A 20,185-nucleotide genomic window follows, 5' to 3' on the forward strand; every position below is an offset into this window, starting at 1 on the left:
TAAAAATATAATTAGCATGGAAAGAAATGCATATCTCTAACACCGAATATGTTTTTCTTTTGGTTTGCTCTGGACACAGGGATTGTTGCACGAGAAAGGTTGGAGAGGATCTGGGATCTTTTCTTGCTTTGGATTGTGAATGGATGAGGAGAAATCCCCAAAGAGCCAGAGCATCCAGAAAGACTCAGCACAGGGAAAGGGGGATTGGGAGAGACCCTGCCCCATCCCCTCCCCACTGTGCCACCATCCATAGAGGGACCGGCTCCCTCACACATCTGCTCCAGCAGTGAAACCACTTCTCCTACTCCTGGACTTTCTGCATCCATCAGGAATCGCCCTGCAGCTTGTATTACTAATTACTTGTACCAACATTATAATTCTAATTACACCTTTCCCAGCTTTTTTTTTGTTGCTGTTGCTATCTGCAGTTGTTTAGCCACAGGCTTTGTGCTTCTATCTTATGGGGAATTTATTGTTGGCTTAATTAATTTTCTTGGAGCCATTCCTGGCCATGACCAATGCGTTTATGTCTGTCTAGTTCTTTATTTTCACATTTTGTGCCTGAAAATTGAAATGGTTTCGGCAAAACTAGAGAACAAAAATTTAGGTCTTGGAATTTTTCTTAAGGATAAGTCTGGATTACTTTTATTATGGTTTTTAAGAAGGAAAGGGTAAATGCTCAAAATTATGTTAGGCTTAACCAAGGATACAGCCAGCAGTCATGGGGAGGTCTTTAATTACACTAAATAAATAATAAAGACCAGAGAAATCCTTTTAATTCTTTAATACACCCATCTCTAAATCTTCCTATTAATATTCAGCACATGGAATTGATTATCAGCATTGAATTAATGCTGTCACCCATATAATATAAACCTCATGGCCAGCTTAAATGAAGATTTATTATCCAAAGATGATCTGTGACTTTTCAAAGCCCTCTCAAGGAATGCTGGATTTGGTTCCCATATCGCCTACAACAATCTTCAGATAAAGGAGGTCTGAGGAGAAGGAAGTCTATTACTCATAATTGCACTATATTGCAGATTAAAGGCATAATATGAGTAATTCTAATTAAATTTGGAATTCAACTTTCATAAAAATAGCACCATGCTGAGTTTTGCTGATACTTCTCAAATAATTTTGTGTGGCCATGATTAGAAGTAACAAAAAGCCCCCAGAAGACATAAAATACCCCTTCATTTACTACAGCACAAGGATCTATTCTGGCACAAAGACAAAGGTCAGGACAACATAATTTGTTTCCAGGCAGGAGTTAGAGCTCCCCACAGAGGGAGGGAGCGCTTCTGGGAAATGTTCTTAGCCAGACTTCACTGCAGTCTGGGAATCTCCCATGTGGAATGGGAAACGAGGCCATGGAGTCTGTGGGGATGTGGGGTAAAAAGACAGCCAGAACACAGAGCTGGTACTAAAGGAGAGAGACAAAGCCACAATGAACTCAAATGGACAAGATGTGATAACCTTTCACTGCTAAAAGGGGTTAGAGAAACTGAGATTTGCCTAACTTGTCCTTTCCCCAATTCCTGGAACCCCAGCAGGCGTTTGCTCTTCCATAACTTAAATCTGTTTTGTATCAAAAGCAAAATCATCCCGAATCCCAAATATTACAGATATTCCTCAGAGGGAGCAACTACTTAGCAGCTTGCCCTGGTTCCTAAAATGAAGGTTTTCCTGCAGTTCAGAGCTGGAACTGAGATCAAATTGGGAAGGAGGATGAATAAAAATAACACCGTGGTTCAATTCCAGCTTTGCATGGAAGAGGTCTCCACTGGTGCCTCTGTGATCCACTCTGCTCCTGCTCAGGACTTGGCCCTGTCACGCTGCTGATGAAAGGATGAGAGATACATCCAGGGTCACAGAGGACCCCAGCTGACCAAATCAGACAACCTGGGAGGGGTAAATTATATATAAATATAAATTATTACAGATGTTCAACTTGCTACCAACTCCTATACTGGATCTAATCCTTTGTAGCGCTCCAGAACTGCAGTACCATGGAATCATGGAATTGTTTGTGTTGGAAAGGACCTTTATGCCCATCTTCTTCCACCTCCACCCACTTTCCACTACCCCAGGGTGCACGAAGCCCCATCCAACCTGGCCTTGGACACTTCCAGGGATCCAGGGGCAGCCACAGCTGCTCTGGGCACCCTGTGCCAGGGCCTGCCCACCCTCAGAGGAAACAATTCCTTCCCAATATCCCATCTAAATCTCTCCTCTTTTGGTTTGAAACAATTTCCCTTGCAGCACCCAGACATCTCAATCGGACAGAATTTCCCTGGTACAGCTTCTTTCCCAGTCTAATTGAGTAATTTTTTAAACAAAGGCTTTTAAAAAAAGTCAGCAGGAGAACAAAAGTTGCATTATATCCAGACAAAACAAATCCAGTTTTGCAAAGTTTTGAACTTCATAAAATTTCCAGAATGAAAAACTAAATGTTCCTCACTAGTGAAGAGCTGATTTCCATGACCCCCTCCCAAACTGTCCTGAAATTATAAAATTAAATATTTAAAGTGGAACTTCTGTGTAATGTCCGTTCTTTCTGATTAAGAAACATCCCAATTAATTGCAGCCAAACTGAAACATTGGAGTTTATGCTGTGAATGACTCAACATCTCCACTTTTGCTGTGTGACCTTATGCACCACAAAATCAGATCCTCTTTGTGTCATATTTCACTGGGGATGTAAAGATCTGCACGACAGCCACTGTTTGCAAAGTCCAACATAGGGCTTGGGTACTTAAATTTAAATTTCTGTCTTTGGGGTTGATCCACTCTGAACATGAGTGGCCCAATAATTTTTCATGCCCATCTCTGCTCTCTTTCCACTCTCCCCTTGCCAGGAGCATGGCCAGGACACAGAGGGGAACATTTAAGTCATATTCCCACTCTGGCTCTTCAATCCTAAAAAGTCTCTACCTAATAGGTGCTGAGCTTTGGGAATATGATTAAAACATTGCAGTTGTGCCACCTTTGGAGAACGGAGCATCAAAAATATGCACATCTCATAAATAACACGGATTATTTTACAGCAAAAATAGGATAATAGGATAATCCCTCCCCTAACACTTTTAGCTATTCCTACACCTACCTTGATCCTACAACCAGCAAGGGTTTTAAGTAAAGGAAAATTGTAATCAGCAGAACTTGTGAGATGGAGTTCATGGAGTTTGGCACTGGGACAAAGAAAGAGAAACTACCTTGAGCAGCTTTTGACTGAAGCATCCACACATGTCCTAACTGCAGACTTAAAAATAAAACAAAAAACAAAGAAAAAAACAAAAAACCCCCACAAACAAACAAACAAAAACAGGAGAAAAGAGAAAAAGCCAAGCACCACGGAAATGTTGAGTCTGACAAACAGTCTTAAAAAGAATTGAATACCTTTTTGCTCAGACTTACAATGTTGATACTGAACTGGAGTTTTAGTTTTGCTTCATTAGGTAATATCTGCCTTTCCCAATGTGGTTTTTCAAAGCTGTCATATTGAACTTTTTGGATTTTGGCAAAGGACTGAAAGGAAACTTGCAAGCTGAACAAAACATTTAAATGCCCAAACTGCTTTTACTTACCATTTTTTCAAAGGACAAGCTAACTTACTTTATATATACATTTATAATTGACATATTTATGTAAATGTAAAGGTCTGATTTAGATGACTGTGAGCAAAAAAGCTGGTAAGTAAATGCACATTATGTGGATTTTTACAAGTACTTGGAAACCCTTCACCTGGTGACACTAATCAGACTGACTTTATTACAATTTAATTGAGATGTTTCAGCTCATGACAGACCAGCATGGAAATTAAAGAGAGACAGCAACAACATGCACAGGCAAAATCATAAAAAACAAACAACAAAGGCTTTGTACATGAAAGGAATTTACAAAATAAGAACTTTTCACATGCAGTTACAATATATAAAAAAAATGCAGTGGAAGGCAGAAGATGGAGAATGGGAGTGGGAACACAGCCACATTTGCTGAGAAACCAAGAGCAAACCCTTCTTCTGACTGGAGGAAGGAACTGAGCTACCAGAAAACGTCAGCAGAGTGGAGCCCACAGAGCAGGGAGATGCAGTATGGAATTATGGAATGCCTGGGTTGGAAGGGACCTTAAAGCTTATCCCATGGGCAGGGCCACCATCCGAGGTTGCTCAAGACCCATCCAATAACCTGGCTCACCGAAGCTGAGCCTGCCACCCCCAGGATTTCCTTCCTTTGATGCCCAATATGTGGCAGAAGATTCCTTCCAGGTGGGGTGTTTTATGGGAAAAGCAAGAGATTCCAACCACAGCTGCAGGAAAATCTGACTGATGTTACCTACAGTGAAGGTTGCTTAAAGAAGAATCAAGCCTGCTGCCATCTGTGCCATATCCTTGGGTAAAAATGGACAGTTTTCCCCAAGAATTTCCAGGAAACAGATAAAGAACCAGCAAGATGTAGTTCTGAGAAAACAACTTGGAGAATTATATTTTACATCACAAATTTCCAAGTGAACAGGAAGGACAGTGTCTCTCCATTTTGGTTAGGGAGTGGCTAAGTTGTGTACAGCAGAGAAAAGGGGGAAAGTCAGGATTTCTGGAGAGTCTGAGGCAAATACTGTGCACTGCATTAGAGTCCTCCCACTCAAAAAAAGCAGGGAACATCCACCTGTGACCGTCACAGAGCTGTTGACTGGGAGGGGAAGCGTTTCTCCAGCTCCTCCACAACACAGCTCAAGTTCCCGTTCTGCTGGTTGTGCTCGGCTGCGGCTTCTGGAGTGGGGAGCTCTGGGGTCGGGGCTGGCTTGAGCTTGGGAACGTGCTTGGGCAGCAGGTGGTTCTTGTCTATTTGGCTGTACATGTTGGCCACCGACTTCTCGATGGCGGCTAAATTCTGAATGTTTTTAAGAATTCCTTTGAGCTCCCTGCGGGGAGGAAGCTCTGGCACTGAGGCCGGGGTGGGGACAGCTGCCTGTTTGGCAGGGGATTTGGGATGCTTGGCAGGGGATAGGAGCTGTGTGCTAAGATGAGATGGAGAGGAAGATGAAGAAGAAGAAGGAAGAGAAACTGCAGGTGGAGGCAGAGGATGTGGTGGCAACAGAGGAGGGGATGGAGGTGGTGGCAGTGGAGGTGGCAGTTGTGGTGGTGGAGGTGGGGGAATTTTAGGCGGATCTGGAATGCTTTCTACATTTTCTTTGGTCTGAGGAGCTAGAAAACTTTGGCAAAGTGGTTTCTTTATCCTAGAAGATGGAGGAGTTGGTTTGCGAGTCGGTGGAGGAGAATGAGGATCATCGTGGTGAGTGACGATTACAGCGGGAACCACAGTGGCCTCCGTTTCAACTCCTTCAGCACAAGGCATTGGAGAGGACAGAGAGGAGGAGCGAAGGTGGGGAGAAGCCACCACACTTTTGGGAGACTGCTGTGGCACGTTCTCTCCCTCCTGGACGCTGGTGCTGTGCGTGGGCGACCGCACGGGTTTCACCTCGGGTGACCTCACTTGCTTCATTTCCTGCAGCGCCTCGAACTGCCTTGCCTTCTCCTTCACAGTCAGCTTGGGGCCACTGATCTTTTGGAAGAGTGGACTGCTGACATCATCACTGCTATCAGGGTTTTCAGCTCCTTCCTCCTTGGCTGTGAGTCTGTGTTGCTGCCACTGGATGGGGTCCATGATAATTGGCCTACCCAGGGACCCTGACATGTGTCTCCTGGTCAGGTGAGTGGGCACTGTCCATGCCCGGTGGCTGCCCCCAAAAGAGGCCTCTCTCCAGGCCAGTCTTGAAGGAGACAGAATATCTAAAGTGTCATTCCTTTTCCGTAGGAACCCAGTGGCAGTGGGGCTTTGAGGGAGACCTTCCACGTACAATGGATTTCGGGTTGTTAGCGGGTTCTCGTCAGATAAAAAAGTGATGTTACTCGAGGATTTGGGGAGGTTATTGTTCAGGGATCCATTGATACTGGATTGCTTGTGAGCCTCTATAGCACGGGAAGCAAAGCTGCTTATAACTCTCTGTCGGTCTCCTTCTTCTAAGACTGACTTTTTTCCCCTGCTTTGTTGGAAATGGTAGAGAAGAAAAAGACTTGAAAGAAAAGAAGATAATCACATGTGAGGAAACATGCATGGACATAGGTACTTATGAGAGAGAGAAAAAAAGAACTTATGACATGAATCAGAGCCATTAAATCACTTCTAGCAAACTACAACCCAACAGCAAGAGCACATCTACTACTGGCAAGACATTTACTTTTGCATCTTCTTTAAGGGGGAAGGAAGAGAAATTAAAACAAGTTGCTGCTTGTTTTAATTTGAAGCCACGTAGATACTTGGTGAGTTAAAAAAAGAAAGTAATTATTTTTTAAAAAAACTCTTGGATTTCAAAAGCATCAGTTAATAACTGTGGCCTATCTACCTAGAAACATGAAACATCACAGAAGTATTAATATGTTAATGAATTTTATCTCTTGTGTATATGCTCATCTCTTATGTGTATGATTTTAAACTCTTCATCATGTTGAACCCAATGAAAAGCCCCTGTGGTTGGGTAACATTGAATTTCTACACCAAAAGTGGGAGGTCTCACCACTTTCTGGGCTGCATGTGTCACCTCTCAGCTCCTCATTAACTTCCTTACCCAAATATTCTTAATACTACAACCTTCTGAGCAGATTTGAAAATAAATAGTATTTTAAAATGAACAGCCCCAAAGTGCCTCCTAGAAAAGTGCCCTTTGAGGCCCATTTTAAATAATGCTCATTGAATTGCTCAGGTTGAAATAAGATTTATTTTTCTCTCAAACTGTGAAAAATTTAATATTTGGGGCTGTGTCAGGCAGAGCTAAAGTACAGCATGAGTAGCAATCTTATCTACCTGCACAAATTAAAATACCATTTAAGACTGGTTTTAGTGACTTAAAGATGTCCAGTATTTTCACACAGGTTCTTAGTTAAGAATTCTAAGCCTTGTCTCTACCAAAATTTGAATTTTGGTAAAGGAATAGGATAAAAAAAATTGAGTTTTCCATGATTGTGTGAATGTTGGAAGATGAAGCTTTAGATTGGTCACATCGTCCTGTGGGTTTTGGTAGTGCTGTTTCATACCTCAGAAAACATAAACAAATCCAAATTAATGAGAAAACAAATAGTGGTGGTTAAATATCCCCTAGCAAAATTGGAAGGGAAATTTAAATACCTAGAAGGAGTTAATTAATAGATCTTCTTCTTCCTCCAAGTTATTTAAAATGCAAAAGTCCCCTGAGGGCTGTATTTAATAACAAACCACTTTAGTTTCTTAAGTTTTGTTTCCTGTTTTGATCAGGGGAAACCCAGGCAGGCAACTCCCAGCTTCTCAATGTCCCAGGGAGCCAGGAAGACTGGAATTCCTGCGCAGAACCAAGGGGTCATTCTCCCCTTTGCAAAAAAAAAACACCCAGCAAAGCTCCACAAAGTGAATAAACTCTCCCCAAACACTGCAGTTTGCTGGAGCTGAGTGGGTCTAAGGCTTCCTCTGGGCAGAATGAATATAAATTAATTAAATTCACACTAATTAGAGAAGGGTTTGGATTGGAAAGGACCTTTAAGATGACCTAACTCCAACCCTATCCCAGTCCGCTCCAAGCCCCAAAGTCCAACCTGGCCTTGGACACTTCCAGGGATCCAGGGGCAGCCCCAGCTTCTCTGGGCACCCTGTGCCAGGGCCTCCCCACCCTCCCAGGGAACAATTCCTTCCCAATATCCCATCTATCCCTGCCCTCTCTGGCAGTGGGAGCCATTCCCTGTGTCCTGTCCCTCCATCACTTGGAAGAAGTCTCTCTCCATCTTTCCTGCATCTCCTTCAGGCACTGGAAGGCCACAATTTGGTCACCCCAAAGCTTCTCCTCTCCAAGCTGAACAATCCCAGCTCTCCCAGGCTTTCCTCCCAGCAGAGCTGCTCCATCTCTCTGATCATCCTGGAGCCTCCTCTGGGCTCTGTCCAGCAGCTGTAGGCCCCTGCAGTCCCAACCCCTGAGCTATGGAGTAACTCAGAATTCTGAAGCAGCCAGCTTTGATGCAGCCAGAGCGCTGCATCTGCGGAGAGGAGAGAGAAGCAGTGACTGAACTTGAAGGAGCCCCTCCAGCAGAAGGCTCATGCAAGGCACTGCCACCTTCCTGCCACTGGAGCAGATTATTTCCAAAGCTCCTCAGCCTCTTCCTCGCTCCACACGAGGCCTCTGAGAGCTGAGGTGACCCCACCATGTTTTCCTGTTTGTGTGGAGCTGTTTCGATCACTGAGGACCAGGGAGTTCAGTTTCTGCGAACTCAAACACTCTAAAGGCCTTGCATGGGATCAGAGTTAACAGCCAAGGAAGGTTTAAACTCAGCCATAAATCCATGAACTCCCAGCAAACCTCTGTTCATGCACTTAGTGTTGGTTTGGCTTTTTTGGACCTTTTTGGCTTCAGAAATAATGCCCTTCAAGTTCAGCAATCACCCTTCCTCTCTCTACTTCCAAGAAGAGGGATAAAGAAGCACAGAAGTATTGGAACTTCCCAGTAAATGTCTTTCCTGCTCAATGGACAAATAAAATATGAACTTCACCTTGCAAGGTTGGATGGGAATTGCTGGAAGGAAAATTAACTAATTTCTACCAGCTACAAATATTAAGAGAATGAAATAAGCTTACTTACTGATGCCTAAGGATCCAAAGACAGGGAAAAATGAAAATGGTGAGACAAGGCAGATTTAAAACTAAAGAGCTTTGTTCTGTTTCATTTGCTATAAACACCAAAGAAAGAAAACAAGACTCTGCAAATTAAAGATGACAGACTTAGGACAACTAAACCAGGGAATAAAGTACTAAAACTCATGAAAAATTGCAATAAAAGATTTTTCCCAAATAAGAATTTCCTAAGGTATACCAGCGCCCTGCAGTAAAATATTTAATGGGGAAGAAAACGTTAATTTGTAATTATATTTATTGAAGCCCGTTATCTTCTTGCAAATCCTATGGATTTCGATGTATCTTTGAAGGATTTTTGTGTTTAATCAGTTCCTCAGCATGACAGATAAGCCTTGGCTGTATGCAAAGACATCTGAGAGAAAATATTCCAACTACAGCACCTTTTTTCATGCAATGAAGACTATTTTTTTGGTCTAAATTAACATAATGCTAAGCCTCAAAGTCAATACTACAGATTTGGGAAGTGGCATCTCTTTGGGACAGTACTAAACCCCAAAAAGCCTTTGCAGATAGAACAAAGCACAACAAGGCTTTTTCTGGGTTTAGCATTACATAATTAATTTCAGCATAAATTTGGTTTATTGTAAAAAAAATTGAATTTTATCCAAATTGCACCCCCTTGCATAAGGGTACAGATGTGACTCACAAACAGAAGTGGTCCCATGCTAAAAAACTTTATTCCACACGTTTTTCCTCCCTTCCTGCCCAAACACAACTTGACAAAGGCAAAAGACAAAAATTCAGCCCTTAAGAGAAACTATTCCTGCTCCCAGCATTTTTTAGACCTTTATTTACCCAGAAAAGCTCAAGCTCTGGAATTATTCCACAGGCAGACTGCACCCAGTTGTTCAAGAGTTAAAGCTCTGTCATGGCCCTGTGACATTTTATAAACTCCATCACAGCAGCTGGAAAATTTCAACTTTCTGGGCAAAACAAATAATGATTGAAAACGGAGCAATCCTCATTTCCACCATCAACTCACTCTCTACCTGCTCCAAATATTATTCAAGCTGGGCCCTTCAGCACTCCTTGGTTTTCAATTATAAACAGAGATGAGGAAGTGTGGCAAAGCTTATCAAACAAAACCCCCCCAGTATCAGAAAAAGAATAATTGGCTGGAATATTTTCCTACTGAGAGTTAAATTGCTATTGGAGTCCATTAACTTCAGGTTTACAGAGGCATGGAAAGAAAGGCAGCCTTGCAAAATTATTATTTTATGAGCATGTAAGAGGTAAAAGATGAGTTTATTGAGCTACCAGGGGTTTCTCTGCTTTGATAGTTCTTTTAACTTCAATATCTAAGCAGGTTTAAATTTAGAGCAAAGATTAAAAAAAAAAAAAAACAACAACAAACCAAACATTTCTTACTATAGGAAATGGGGACTTTGGGGCAGCATTTTTCAGGGAATTACCATTTCAAATGCATGCAAAGAATAAGAATTAATTTTGTCAGATGTGTTTAGTCAACAGCTTTGGAAAATGTGGTGTGCTGGCCTGGATGTGCCAAGGAATCCAATCCTGGCAGCAGTGACCAATCCTGGCAGCAGTGACCTGCTGTAGGATCTTGCTCTTAGGAATACCATTTGGTGAGACCTTTTAGCCCACTTAAAGTCTGTTAAAGGTTCCCCCATCTATTACAAGAAGATTAAATTGTATTTTTTCCCCTTCTTCCAGAGCCAGCCTATTTTTTTTTCGGATGTTGAAGAACCCCAAGCAGCTGAAGAATGAAGAAAACCTTTTGCCCAGAGAATGCATGAAGCAATTTCATTGAATCCCAGAATCCTAGAATAGTTTGGATTGGGAGGGACCTTAAAACCCATCTCATTCCACCCTCTGTCATGAGCATGGACACCTCCCACCATCCCAGGTTGCCCAGGGCAGTGGTTTTCTGGCTGGATCTCAAGGAATACTCACATAGTGCTGTCCCCAAGCTCCTCATAGAGGTTGTTGGCCGCTGCTCCAGCCGGTTTTCCTGCTGGCAGAGCCATCTGGATTCTTGCAGTCTTGGCACACTCAGCTTGTCGCCTTTGGAGAGCCACGGGGGGAGGGAGAAACACTCATCAGGAACACCCCAAAACAAGCCCCAGAAGAAAGCCAAAATGAGATGTTTTCTATATTCTTGCCCAGCAGTTAATAAACGTCCCTGGATTTTATCTTCATCGAGGTAGTAACATGATCATTTTCTCCTGGGTTTTTCAGCTCCTGGTTGTCCTGTCTTGGTGGAATCCCAGAACCCGGAATGGTTTGGGTGGGAAGGGACCTTAAAGCCCATCCAATATCACCTCTGCCATGGGCAGGGACACCTTCCACTGTCCCAGGCTGCTCCAAGCCCCAAAGTCCAACCTGGCCTTGGACACTTCCAGGGATTCAGGGGCAGCCACAGCTTCTCTGGGCACCCTGTGCCAGGGCCTGCCCACCCTCCCAGGGAACAATTCCTTCTCAATATCCCATTTAAACCTGCTTCTTTCTGTTTGATGTTTGAAGCCACTCCCCCTTGACCACTCACAACTAATTTCATTTTTCTTAATGAAATTGGCTGGGAAATTTCTGTTCAATTAGTATTATTTTATTAAAAAAACACTTTTTTTTTTCTTTTTTTAATTTCATACGGAATAAAATCACTGTGGAATAGAATAAATTTCTGTTCTCTGTTTAGAAAATACAGCTCCTTGTGTGTGGAGCACCACCAGGGTGATGCAGCCGATACACCCCAGTGACACCGAGTAGCCATAAAAATAAATCACTTTTAAACTCATCACACCAGGAGTTCCGGAGCAAGTTCAGTACAGGAATTTACAAAAACACCTTATATTTAACAAAAACTGTCAAGGAAAAACTTTTCAGTATTCCTGTGGAAGCTGGAAGAAACAAAGCTGGAAATAAATACTTACTCTTTGAATCTGTTTGGTTGCAAAAAAATAAAAAAGAGATAAAAGGGAAGGTTAAATAAATTCTGCTGCCAACAACTGCCCATAACAATGACTCTAACAGGAGTAATAAACTACAGGCTACTTAATTATTCCACACATCAAATTCCAGAATTAATGACTTGTTTAAAGAATCAGAACTTCCAGAGCTGAACAGCATTTGGCTGCATTTTTGATCCTCTGGAAACAATTCTGTAGTCAGCAGAAATGCGAATTACAGCAGGGAATGAAAACAAGACATGAAAACATGAATATTTCTCCTGTTTTTTCTTAGGCAGGCACATTTTTAGAATTGTTTCTTTAATTATTTTTATATAACAATATAAATAATATGATTGTTATTTTATTTTTATTTTCCCATTTTAGCATATTTCAGTTGTATATAAAATACTTTTAATAATGAAGAAGCATTATTTTTGGTTATTATTTAGAAGATGCCATTCTTTGTGATTAATAAATAATAAATAATTTATAAGTACCTTACAGGTTTGTGCTAGATACTAGATTTCAAAGGAGTAATTTTTAGATTTATTACTAAAGAAATATTATAGGAAAAATACCGAGATTCGTTTGGAAAAGGACTGGAAAGCAAAAATAAACCATGAGGCTCAGGATTTTAATTTAAATCTAAAATTCCTTTCATTTTCTTTGGCATTCTGCATAAAAATACAATTTATTCATAATGGGCTGCTATAAATCCCACTCCAAGTCAGATTTCTAGATGGGAAAAATGGGATTTTTGGATGAAACTAATTTAAGCAGATTCCCGAGAGCTCCTAAAAGAGATTGATGATGTTTGGATAATCTAACAGATGCGAAGGAAAAATGAGGCTGCTCCCTTTCTTTAAGGAATTTGCAATTCAGATGGCAGCCACCAACAAATTGCAACATGAACTGGCTCATGGAAGAAAATTTTCCATAGAATTTTGGGAGGGGAAGAGTGGTTTGGGAATGATCTGCCATCCCAATGGTGCAGAAGTTGGTCAAGCCCTTCCAAACTTCTTGAAAAGGCTTTTCTCTTCACCCAAAATGGAGAAAAGGGGATGTGAATATAATCACTAATTAAAGAATAAATCAGTGAATAAATGGATTTATAAATCTGTGAACCAGGACATAATGTATATATAAATTTATGAATGTAATACTTAATTAGAGAACAAATCTATGAATATATATATATATATAAATAAATTAATAGGTATAGAGCCTTTAAGTCCAAATGCAGTGATTTAAATATGAGTAGACCTGAAAATTTTAGTTGAGAGGAACTTGTTGCAGATGTTGATTTGAATTAATTTATCAGTCAGTTACTGGAATCTTTTCAGTGTATAAGAAGCAAGAGAAAATTAAAAAAAAATCTCTGAAGTTGCCTTAAAATGGCAGAAAATCAACTCCCCAGGAAACATTTGCAATTAAGAAGCTCAGGAAAGATATTTTAGGATTTAAGCAGAAACAGTGGAAAAGTGGAAACCTCTAATTTGAGTTTTTATTAATTTCTTGAAAAAGCACCTTTTTCCTCAATATTTTTTTCTTTTTGTATGAAATTCAGCTCTGAATCCTCACTTCTGTGTCCAACACCTGGCTTTTGAGCCGGTGTTTTGGCACAAAAATCCCACGCCGTGTTAGGAAGCCCAGGATGCACTTGAGGTGTTCATCACCCCAAGCACTGAGCAACCCTTGTGGTGAGAGGGGGACTAAACCCAGAAATTAACTTACACAATAGAAACATAGACATGACATATAGAATATAGAAACAGGCAATAATAAATAGAAATTAATCTCGCGATGACGAGTAACCGCTGGGGCAGCTCTGCTACGGAATGCAGCGCCTCTACTACAGGGTTACAAGCCCTGGGAGAGGAGGAGGAGGAGGAGGGTACTCACTGCCGGTAGCTGACCATGACGATGAGGATGGCTGGCATGCAGCACAGGATGATGATGACAGCCAGGGCCAGCAGTGCCCCCTCCGTGTAGCCCACGGCCTGCGCCTGCTTCTTCACGTTGGCCACCACGTCCGGCGTGCGGATCTCCAGGATTCGCCCGCCCTGGCCCAGGTAGGGCTGGAACTCCTTGTTGATATCCAACAGTTTGCCATCCAGGAACCTTCAATGGCACAAAACCACCCCAAATGTTAGGGCCAAGCTCATGAAGAGAGTTGTAATTACAGCAGGTTAATAGTCCAATAAAGTGCATATGTCTCCTTTGTGGGCTTTGGAATGGCGGCAATTCCCTGTAATCCCTGGGCCAGGGACAATTCCAGTGTCGACAACACCAGCACACAGGTTAAACACTACAAAGGAGGGCTGAGCTGAGCTTATCCTGATTTCCAGGGGCACAAAGTCCTTGCTAGCATCACAAAGGCCTTGCTTTGTGCTTTTCCTTCTCTGCTTGATCCCAAGGATCAACCAACCCTTCCTGGACACATCCCTAAGGACTCTGTCCAAAAGATCACCTTGGTCTTGCCCAAGGCAGTGGTGGAGTCACCATCCCTGGAAATGTTAAAAAAACCTGTGGATGTGGCACCTGGGGACATGGGGTGGTGGTGGCCTTGGCAGTGCTGGGGAATGTTGGATTCAATGACCTCAGATGTCTTTTCCACCCTAAATGATTCTATGGTTGCTGTTATCTCAAAATCAGGCAATTGTAAGATTTTCTCAGCTCCTTAGGGAAATTGTTTGGCTGGCTGAACAAAAAATATATTGTCCAAGGCTTTAGCTTCTGAAGGAAAATAAAAATCCTTGGATCACTCTGGAAGGGAGGACTGAGTGTCTCACAAGCTGCCTAGCTCCAAAGACCAAAGTAGGAGATGTGTTAGGATGGAGGATCCTAAAATGTGGCAACTATAGAAGAATTCCAGGTCCTTACATGTACAGTGGTTTTCCTGGGGAAAGACAAGAGGAAAAAACCCTCCAGAAATCTTAAAATAAAAATAATAATAAAAAACTTAAAAAATATTTTTGTGTATAAACTCTGAATGTCTAAGGAAAGCCTGAGATAGCTTTGATTTCCTTACTCTGATCACGAGACAGAAATTCCACACCTCAAAGACCATTTCTTCAAGGGTGGTAATTTCTTACAATTGACTTCCCCTCAGATGTATTTCCTGATAAATCCTCATAGCATTTCTTGTCCCTGCTTTTTTATTTCAGAATTTCTGGGGAGAATCCACTCTGCTCTGGGTGCGTAATGGATGAACTGGATCTTGTCACAAGCAAAACAGCTCATCCTGAACAACGAATTTGGGCTGGTTTCACGATATTGAGGGCAAAGAAGCTGCTCACCCCCACCCTCACAAAGGTGTCTGGAAGAATAATTCCCATTCCTGACTCTTCCACGAGCCGTTTCCTCAGTACTTGAGAAAAAAAATTCCCTTTTCCAACCTAAACGATGGCATAAAGCGGATACAAACATTTTCTTGCTGCCCACTAGATGTCAGTGGTGCATGTCCCACACCCTTTGAGCTGGCAGAAGCCTTCCCAGCAGGACAGCATTAAGTCCCTGGGTGATTTTAACCATCTCTCTGTTGAAATTCTGTTGGCATTTTCCCGACAGAGCCTTTTTAAAAGGTTCGTAACTCAGCCGTGAGCGTTTATTCTGTGATGGAACCTGACACATTGTGCAGGAGCATCACACAGTTTCTTTTTAACAGGGGACATTTTTCACTTAATTTATGCAGGAGGAATTTGCTGGATTCAACTGGTTTTTATGCTCCAATAAATCAAAGCCTCTTCCCTTTAAAAGATAGGAAAGGAGGCTGAACGTTTCAGTCTGGGAAATTATCTGAGTGGCTTCAGAGTCTTTTAGGGGTTTGTGGAAGAGGGAGGACATAGTGAAGTACAGGTACTATTCAGACCCATTTCTGTGGTGTAATCAGACAGATTTGGAGCAAAAATCAGAGGAGGAGTGGCTGAGGGAGCTGGGAAAAGGGCTCATCCTGGAGAAAAGGAGGTTCAGGGGGGACCTTGTGGCTCTGCACAACTCCCTGACAGGAGGGGACAGCCAGGGGGGGTCGGGCTGTGCTCCAGGGAACAGGGACAGGACAAGGGGAAACGGCCTCAAGCTGTGCCAGGGGAGGCTCAGGTTGGACAGCAGGAGGAATTTCTCCATGGAAAGGGTGCTCAGGCCTTGGCAGGGGCTGCCCAGGGAGCTTTGGAGTGCCCATCCCTGGAGGTCTTCCATAAATGTGTGGATGTGAGGACCTGGTATATTGGTGGCCTTGGAAGTGCTGGGTTAAGGGCTGGACCTGATGAGCTCAGAGGTTCTTTCCAACCTAAATGACTCTGTTTTATGAGATCCCTGATGAATAAAAACTTCAGGTAAGCGATCATAACAGTCTGAAAGAAAAATCTCTCATTGTGTCTCAGTTTTACAAAGTACAGGACAGGGAAAATTCTACATATCTTGAGGGACACATGGGTTTTTCCCCCCTGGAACTGACTGCTGCGTGGATTCTAAATCATGCCTTTGTTTTCCAGCCAAACATTTTCCTGGAATTATTGTAGGATTAATATAATGGATTACAGGAGCCCCATGCTTTGGTTCAGTGGGGTTTGCTTCTCAGGGTGACAGCTGTGACTCTGTTCAGCTGCTGCTTGGTGAGCTGCTGTGTGCACCCTCTTCTCCCAACTCCAGCTGCTTTGGGTTTTGATCCCTGACTCCTGCCTGTATCCCTGCAGTTCTCCACCTACTGTTCCACTTCATCCTCAATTCCCCTTACATTTGACCTCCACAAATAATTGTTTTCAAACAGTGACAGGCTCACAAAAAATTCTGTTAAATCAGAGTATCCACTCTGATTTAGAAGGAGGAACACAGCAGGTGCTCCCAAAAAAGCCTGTTCTGGAAAAGCCACAGGTATCATCCAATAAACAATCATTTGGTGAGCTGTGTAAAAATCCCAGCTGGCAGAAGTCACTAAAGGTGTGCTGCTGTTCCTGGATACATCATGGAGCTGTTGAACACTTGGAAAATCACCTGCGGGAATTTATCTTCCTTATTGGTAATTAAAGGTTCAAAACAGGATGTTCTGTTTCGTTTGGACTTATTCACTTTTCTCTCATCATATCCAGTTTATGAAGTGATCCTTTCTCCCCCTGATCCCTTTTCTGCCAGATCCAGAGCAGATTCTTGGCTGACAGAAGAGTGGCTGGGATTCGTGGCTTCCCAGTGAGGGGACAACCACTGCTAAAGTGTCCTCTGACCATGGAGGGAAGAACCCTGAGCCATCCCTCTGAAATCAAACTCCCAAGAGGGACCTTTATCTTTTCAGGAGCTTAAAATCCTTGTAGGTTTGGGTACATCCCTGGCCCAAATCTCCCAAGATTCTCCCACTTTCCAGTGAAAACTTGGGAACTCCAGCTATATATGTCTGTCTCCTTACTCAAGTGAGCTGACAGTCGCTCACCTCTACCTTAAAGCCAGGGGAGCATTCCCTGGGATTTTGCTGATTTGAATATTTAAAAGCTTTTGAAGAAAAGAAAAAAAAAACCCTAAAAAGCTGAGTGTGCAGTCACAGGGAGCATTTTAATGAAGCTGTTTCTCAGATGAATCCCTCTTCCTGTTGGAAAATCTGATTTTTAACCCATCTTAGCTCTGTTCTGCTCTGGGTATTTCACTGGACACCTGAACATCCCTAAAAAGTAATTCCAATATTTTCAAAGGGTGCCATAACAAAGAAGGGCATTTTTTATGACCATGAAGAGAGTCTGCAAAGGGAAAAGTTTATTTTTCATTCAAAGAAAGTCAAAGTTTATTTTTAATTCAAAGAGCCAACTACCTCCCTGTTCTGATAACAGCTGGTTTTCATATCCTGATAGTAGTGGATTTACTGAGATTTTTCCAAAGGGAGGAGGAAAAGGGTGTCAGAATCTTGAATAAAACTGGGAAAATATCACAAGATGACCCCATTCTGGGAATGACCAATACTGGACAAGTGACCACAAACACCAAGAGCATTACTGAGACCTGAAAAGACTGAATGACCATTGGGATTCCTACAAAAAAAATGCCAGGAGAAGGAAGGAGGCTCTATCACCACCCCTCTGAAAGCTGTTATTGTTATTAATGATATTTCACGTAATTTTTTTATATAAAACTTCCAAATTTTATATTCCCAATTCAGAAAAATGATGCTGGAAGACTGGAGTGGGTTCAGAGAAAACTTTAGGTGATTAAAAGAATTAAAACGTAGCTCAGAGCAGAGCTTCTCAAGAATAAAATTACAGAGGATGATGTGAACATGACCCTGGTGGGACCCAGAAATTAAAAGCACCAACGGATGCTTTAATTTAGCACCCAGTTATAATAAAACTGAGCCTGGAAAAATTTAAAAAAAGAGACAAAAGGCCTAATTTTTGTCAGGGATTTAACCTGCAATAACAACACCCAGGTCGTAGCTGATTGGATTTTCTGGTGCAGTTGCTTTGCTGATAGATATGTTCCAAGCAGAATTAATCTGGGGAGTTCCCAAACTTGCTCAGATTGATCCCAGGGATCTTTCCTAGCCTATAAAATCTGAGTATCTGCAGAATTTTCCTACGCCGTGGTTCACCTACAGTCCTCAAGGAGCTTCGGAAAAGAAGCCTTTTCCAAGCCCATTTCCCTGGTGTGGTTTGCAGCCTTTTCCTGCCATGTTTCTGAAGATGTGTTCAGCATGGGAAGAGCCTGGTGGGGTTCTCACTGAGAGAAAACCAACATCAAGGGGGAACACGTGCCAACAAAAAAAAAAAAAAATCCAACAAAAAAAACCACCAACCAAAAAACCCACAAAAAACCAACCAACCAACCAAATAAAAAAAACTCCAACCAAAAAAGTTATTTTTCCTCTAGAAGAACTTGATTTGCATTTTGAAGAGCCTGATCTCCTGTGTGGAGGCAAGCACTGGGTCATGTCCCAGTCTGTTTTACATGAAGTGCAAACTACCCCTTCCCTTCCCTTCCCTTCCCTTCCCTTCCCTTCCCTTCCCTTCCCTTCCCTTCCCTTCCCTTCCCTTCCCTTCCCTTCCCTTCCCTTCCCTTCCCTTCCCTTCCCTTCCCTTCCCTTCCCTTCCCTTCCCTTCCCTTCCCTTCCCTTCCCTTCCCTTCCCTTCCCTTTTTCCAAAGAAAAGAAAAACTGACTCATGCTCCAAACAGAAACTGTGGGAAGCTTGAAGGTCAATGCTGCAGCACCAAAGCCTGAAGATCACACAGGACTTTGGGTACATAGGAAGGAAATTCCTTGGAGGAATTTCAGTTGGAATCTCCTCCACAGGGTAGAGAAAATCTATTACAAACTGTCGTGGTGACAATGTCTGAATCATGTGGATTGGGACAATTTAGCCCAAGGCACTGGACTGAACTAGGAAGTGGCAAATTCCCAAGGTATTCCATAGCGGATATCCATGCAGCAGATGTTTCAATGGATTTTTCTGCTCCCGTTATGCTGAACCGGTTTCTAACAGACCAACAGATTCCCAAACAATCCATGGAAATAGAGGGAGATCAACAAAACAAACACTCACTTAAAAAGTTCGTTCCTCATGATGGCTCTGTTGGTTTGTGGGTCGATGGCATAGACCATGAGGTCGGACTTGGTGTAATCCTCCTCAGAATATCCATCCCCAAACCTCCGTGCTCCGATGGATTCCACCACGACTGTAGCCCCTGGAATCTGGTCTTGGACGTAGCGTTCCAAAATCCTAAAGGGAAGATGAAGCTGGAAAGCTGCAGTGATTGATTTGTGCTGTTCACCACTGACCCCAGCCCAAATGAGGTATTGATAGGCAAAACCCATAGGATGAGAAGGATTTTGACCTTCAGAGCACTTTAAAAAAGGAATCGCTGCTCCACATAACCTCTGAAATGCTGAACTGCTGAGAAAAGCTCAGCAGTGCTCAGAGAGGTCTTCAGAAATTGTGTCCTTAAGTCGAGCTCTTTGTATTTATGACCCCAGTAGAGTTTTAAACTGCTCACAGGAATCACCACCTATATTTCACACAAAATCCTCCTGTCAGCCTTTTATTAAGTTATATTATTCCAGTGCTTCCATTCCAGCCTCCCACAGGGTGCATTCCATAAATTTTCACCCAGAGAAACAACCACTTCAACGATTTTTGGTGGGATATTTCATCTGTCCCTCCAATATCACACAACATTTCAGGGGCTGCAACACCTGCTGCTCCAAAAGGCACCAAATTTTACAGGCAGGAGGAAATTGGAATATTGGGCTGACACTTTTACCACAGGAAATAAAATCAAATAAACTGCAGCAGGATTCCACAAGCAGGAGAAAGAAAGACTGATAGAATTTAGAGATAACAACATTATAAATGAAAACAACAACCAGACTTGCTAAAGATTGATAAGGTTTCCAACATGGGACCAGAAAGTTTTATAAACAAAAGCATAAATGCAAATATCATCAATTCTGGGCAAAAAAAAAAAGAGAGGGAGAAATAAATGAGAACATTTGGAAACGTAAATGTTCCATCTAAACCTGTAAGAAAACATAGAATTTCCTGGGCTAATTGACATAATCAGAAAATCAAAAAGCAATAGCTGAGCTGGGA

At 42.3% G+C, this 20,185-nt stretch overlaps 1 protein-coding gene across 5 annotated transcripts in view; it reads right to left on the minus strand.

Moving 5' to 3' along the window:
- The window catches only part of PCDH15 (protocadherin related 15), a 264,399-nt gene that overhangs the window by 8,594 nt on the left and 235,620 nt on the right, over nt 1-20,185 (minus strand). For 2 of the 5 annotated variants that reach the window (XM_062496847.1, XM_062496842.1), the window contains exons 28-30: nt 19,139-19,315; nt 13,524-13,742; nt 10,627-10,737 (exon numbers count right to left, since the gene is read on the minus strand). In XM_062496847.1, coding sequence (XP_062352831.1) covers nt 10,627-10,737; nt 13,524-13,742; nt 19,139-19,315 — 507 coding nt within the window. Of the gene's footprint in view, nt 1-4,677; nt 6,077-8,659; nt 8,666-10,626; nt 10,738-11,603; nt 11,613-13,523; nt 13,743-19,138; nt 19,316-20,185 lie in introns of those variants that run through there. The other 3 variants (XM_062496844.1, XM_062496846.1, XM_062496845.1) reach the window with 3 other exon arrangements.

This window comes from Cinclus cinclus, chromosome 7, assembly GCF_963662255.1.
Source record: "Cinclus cinclus chromosome 7, bCinCin1.1, whole genome shotgun sequence".
Taxonomy (NCBI): domain Eukaryota; kingdom Metazoa; phylum Chordata; class Aves; order Passeriformes; family Cinclidae; genus Cinclus; species Cinclus cinclus.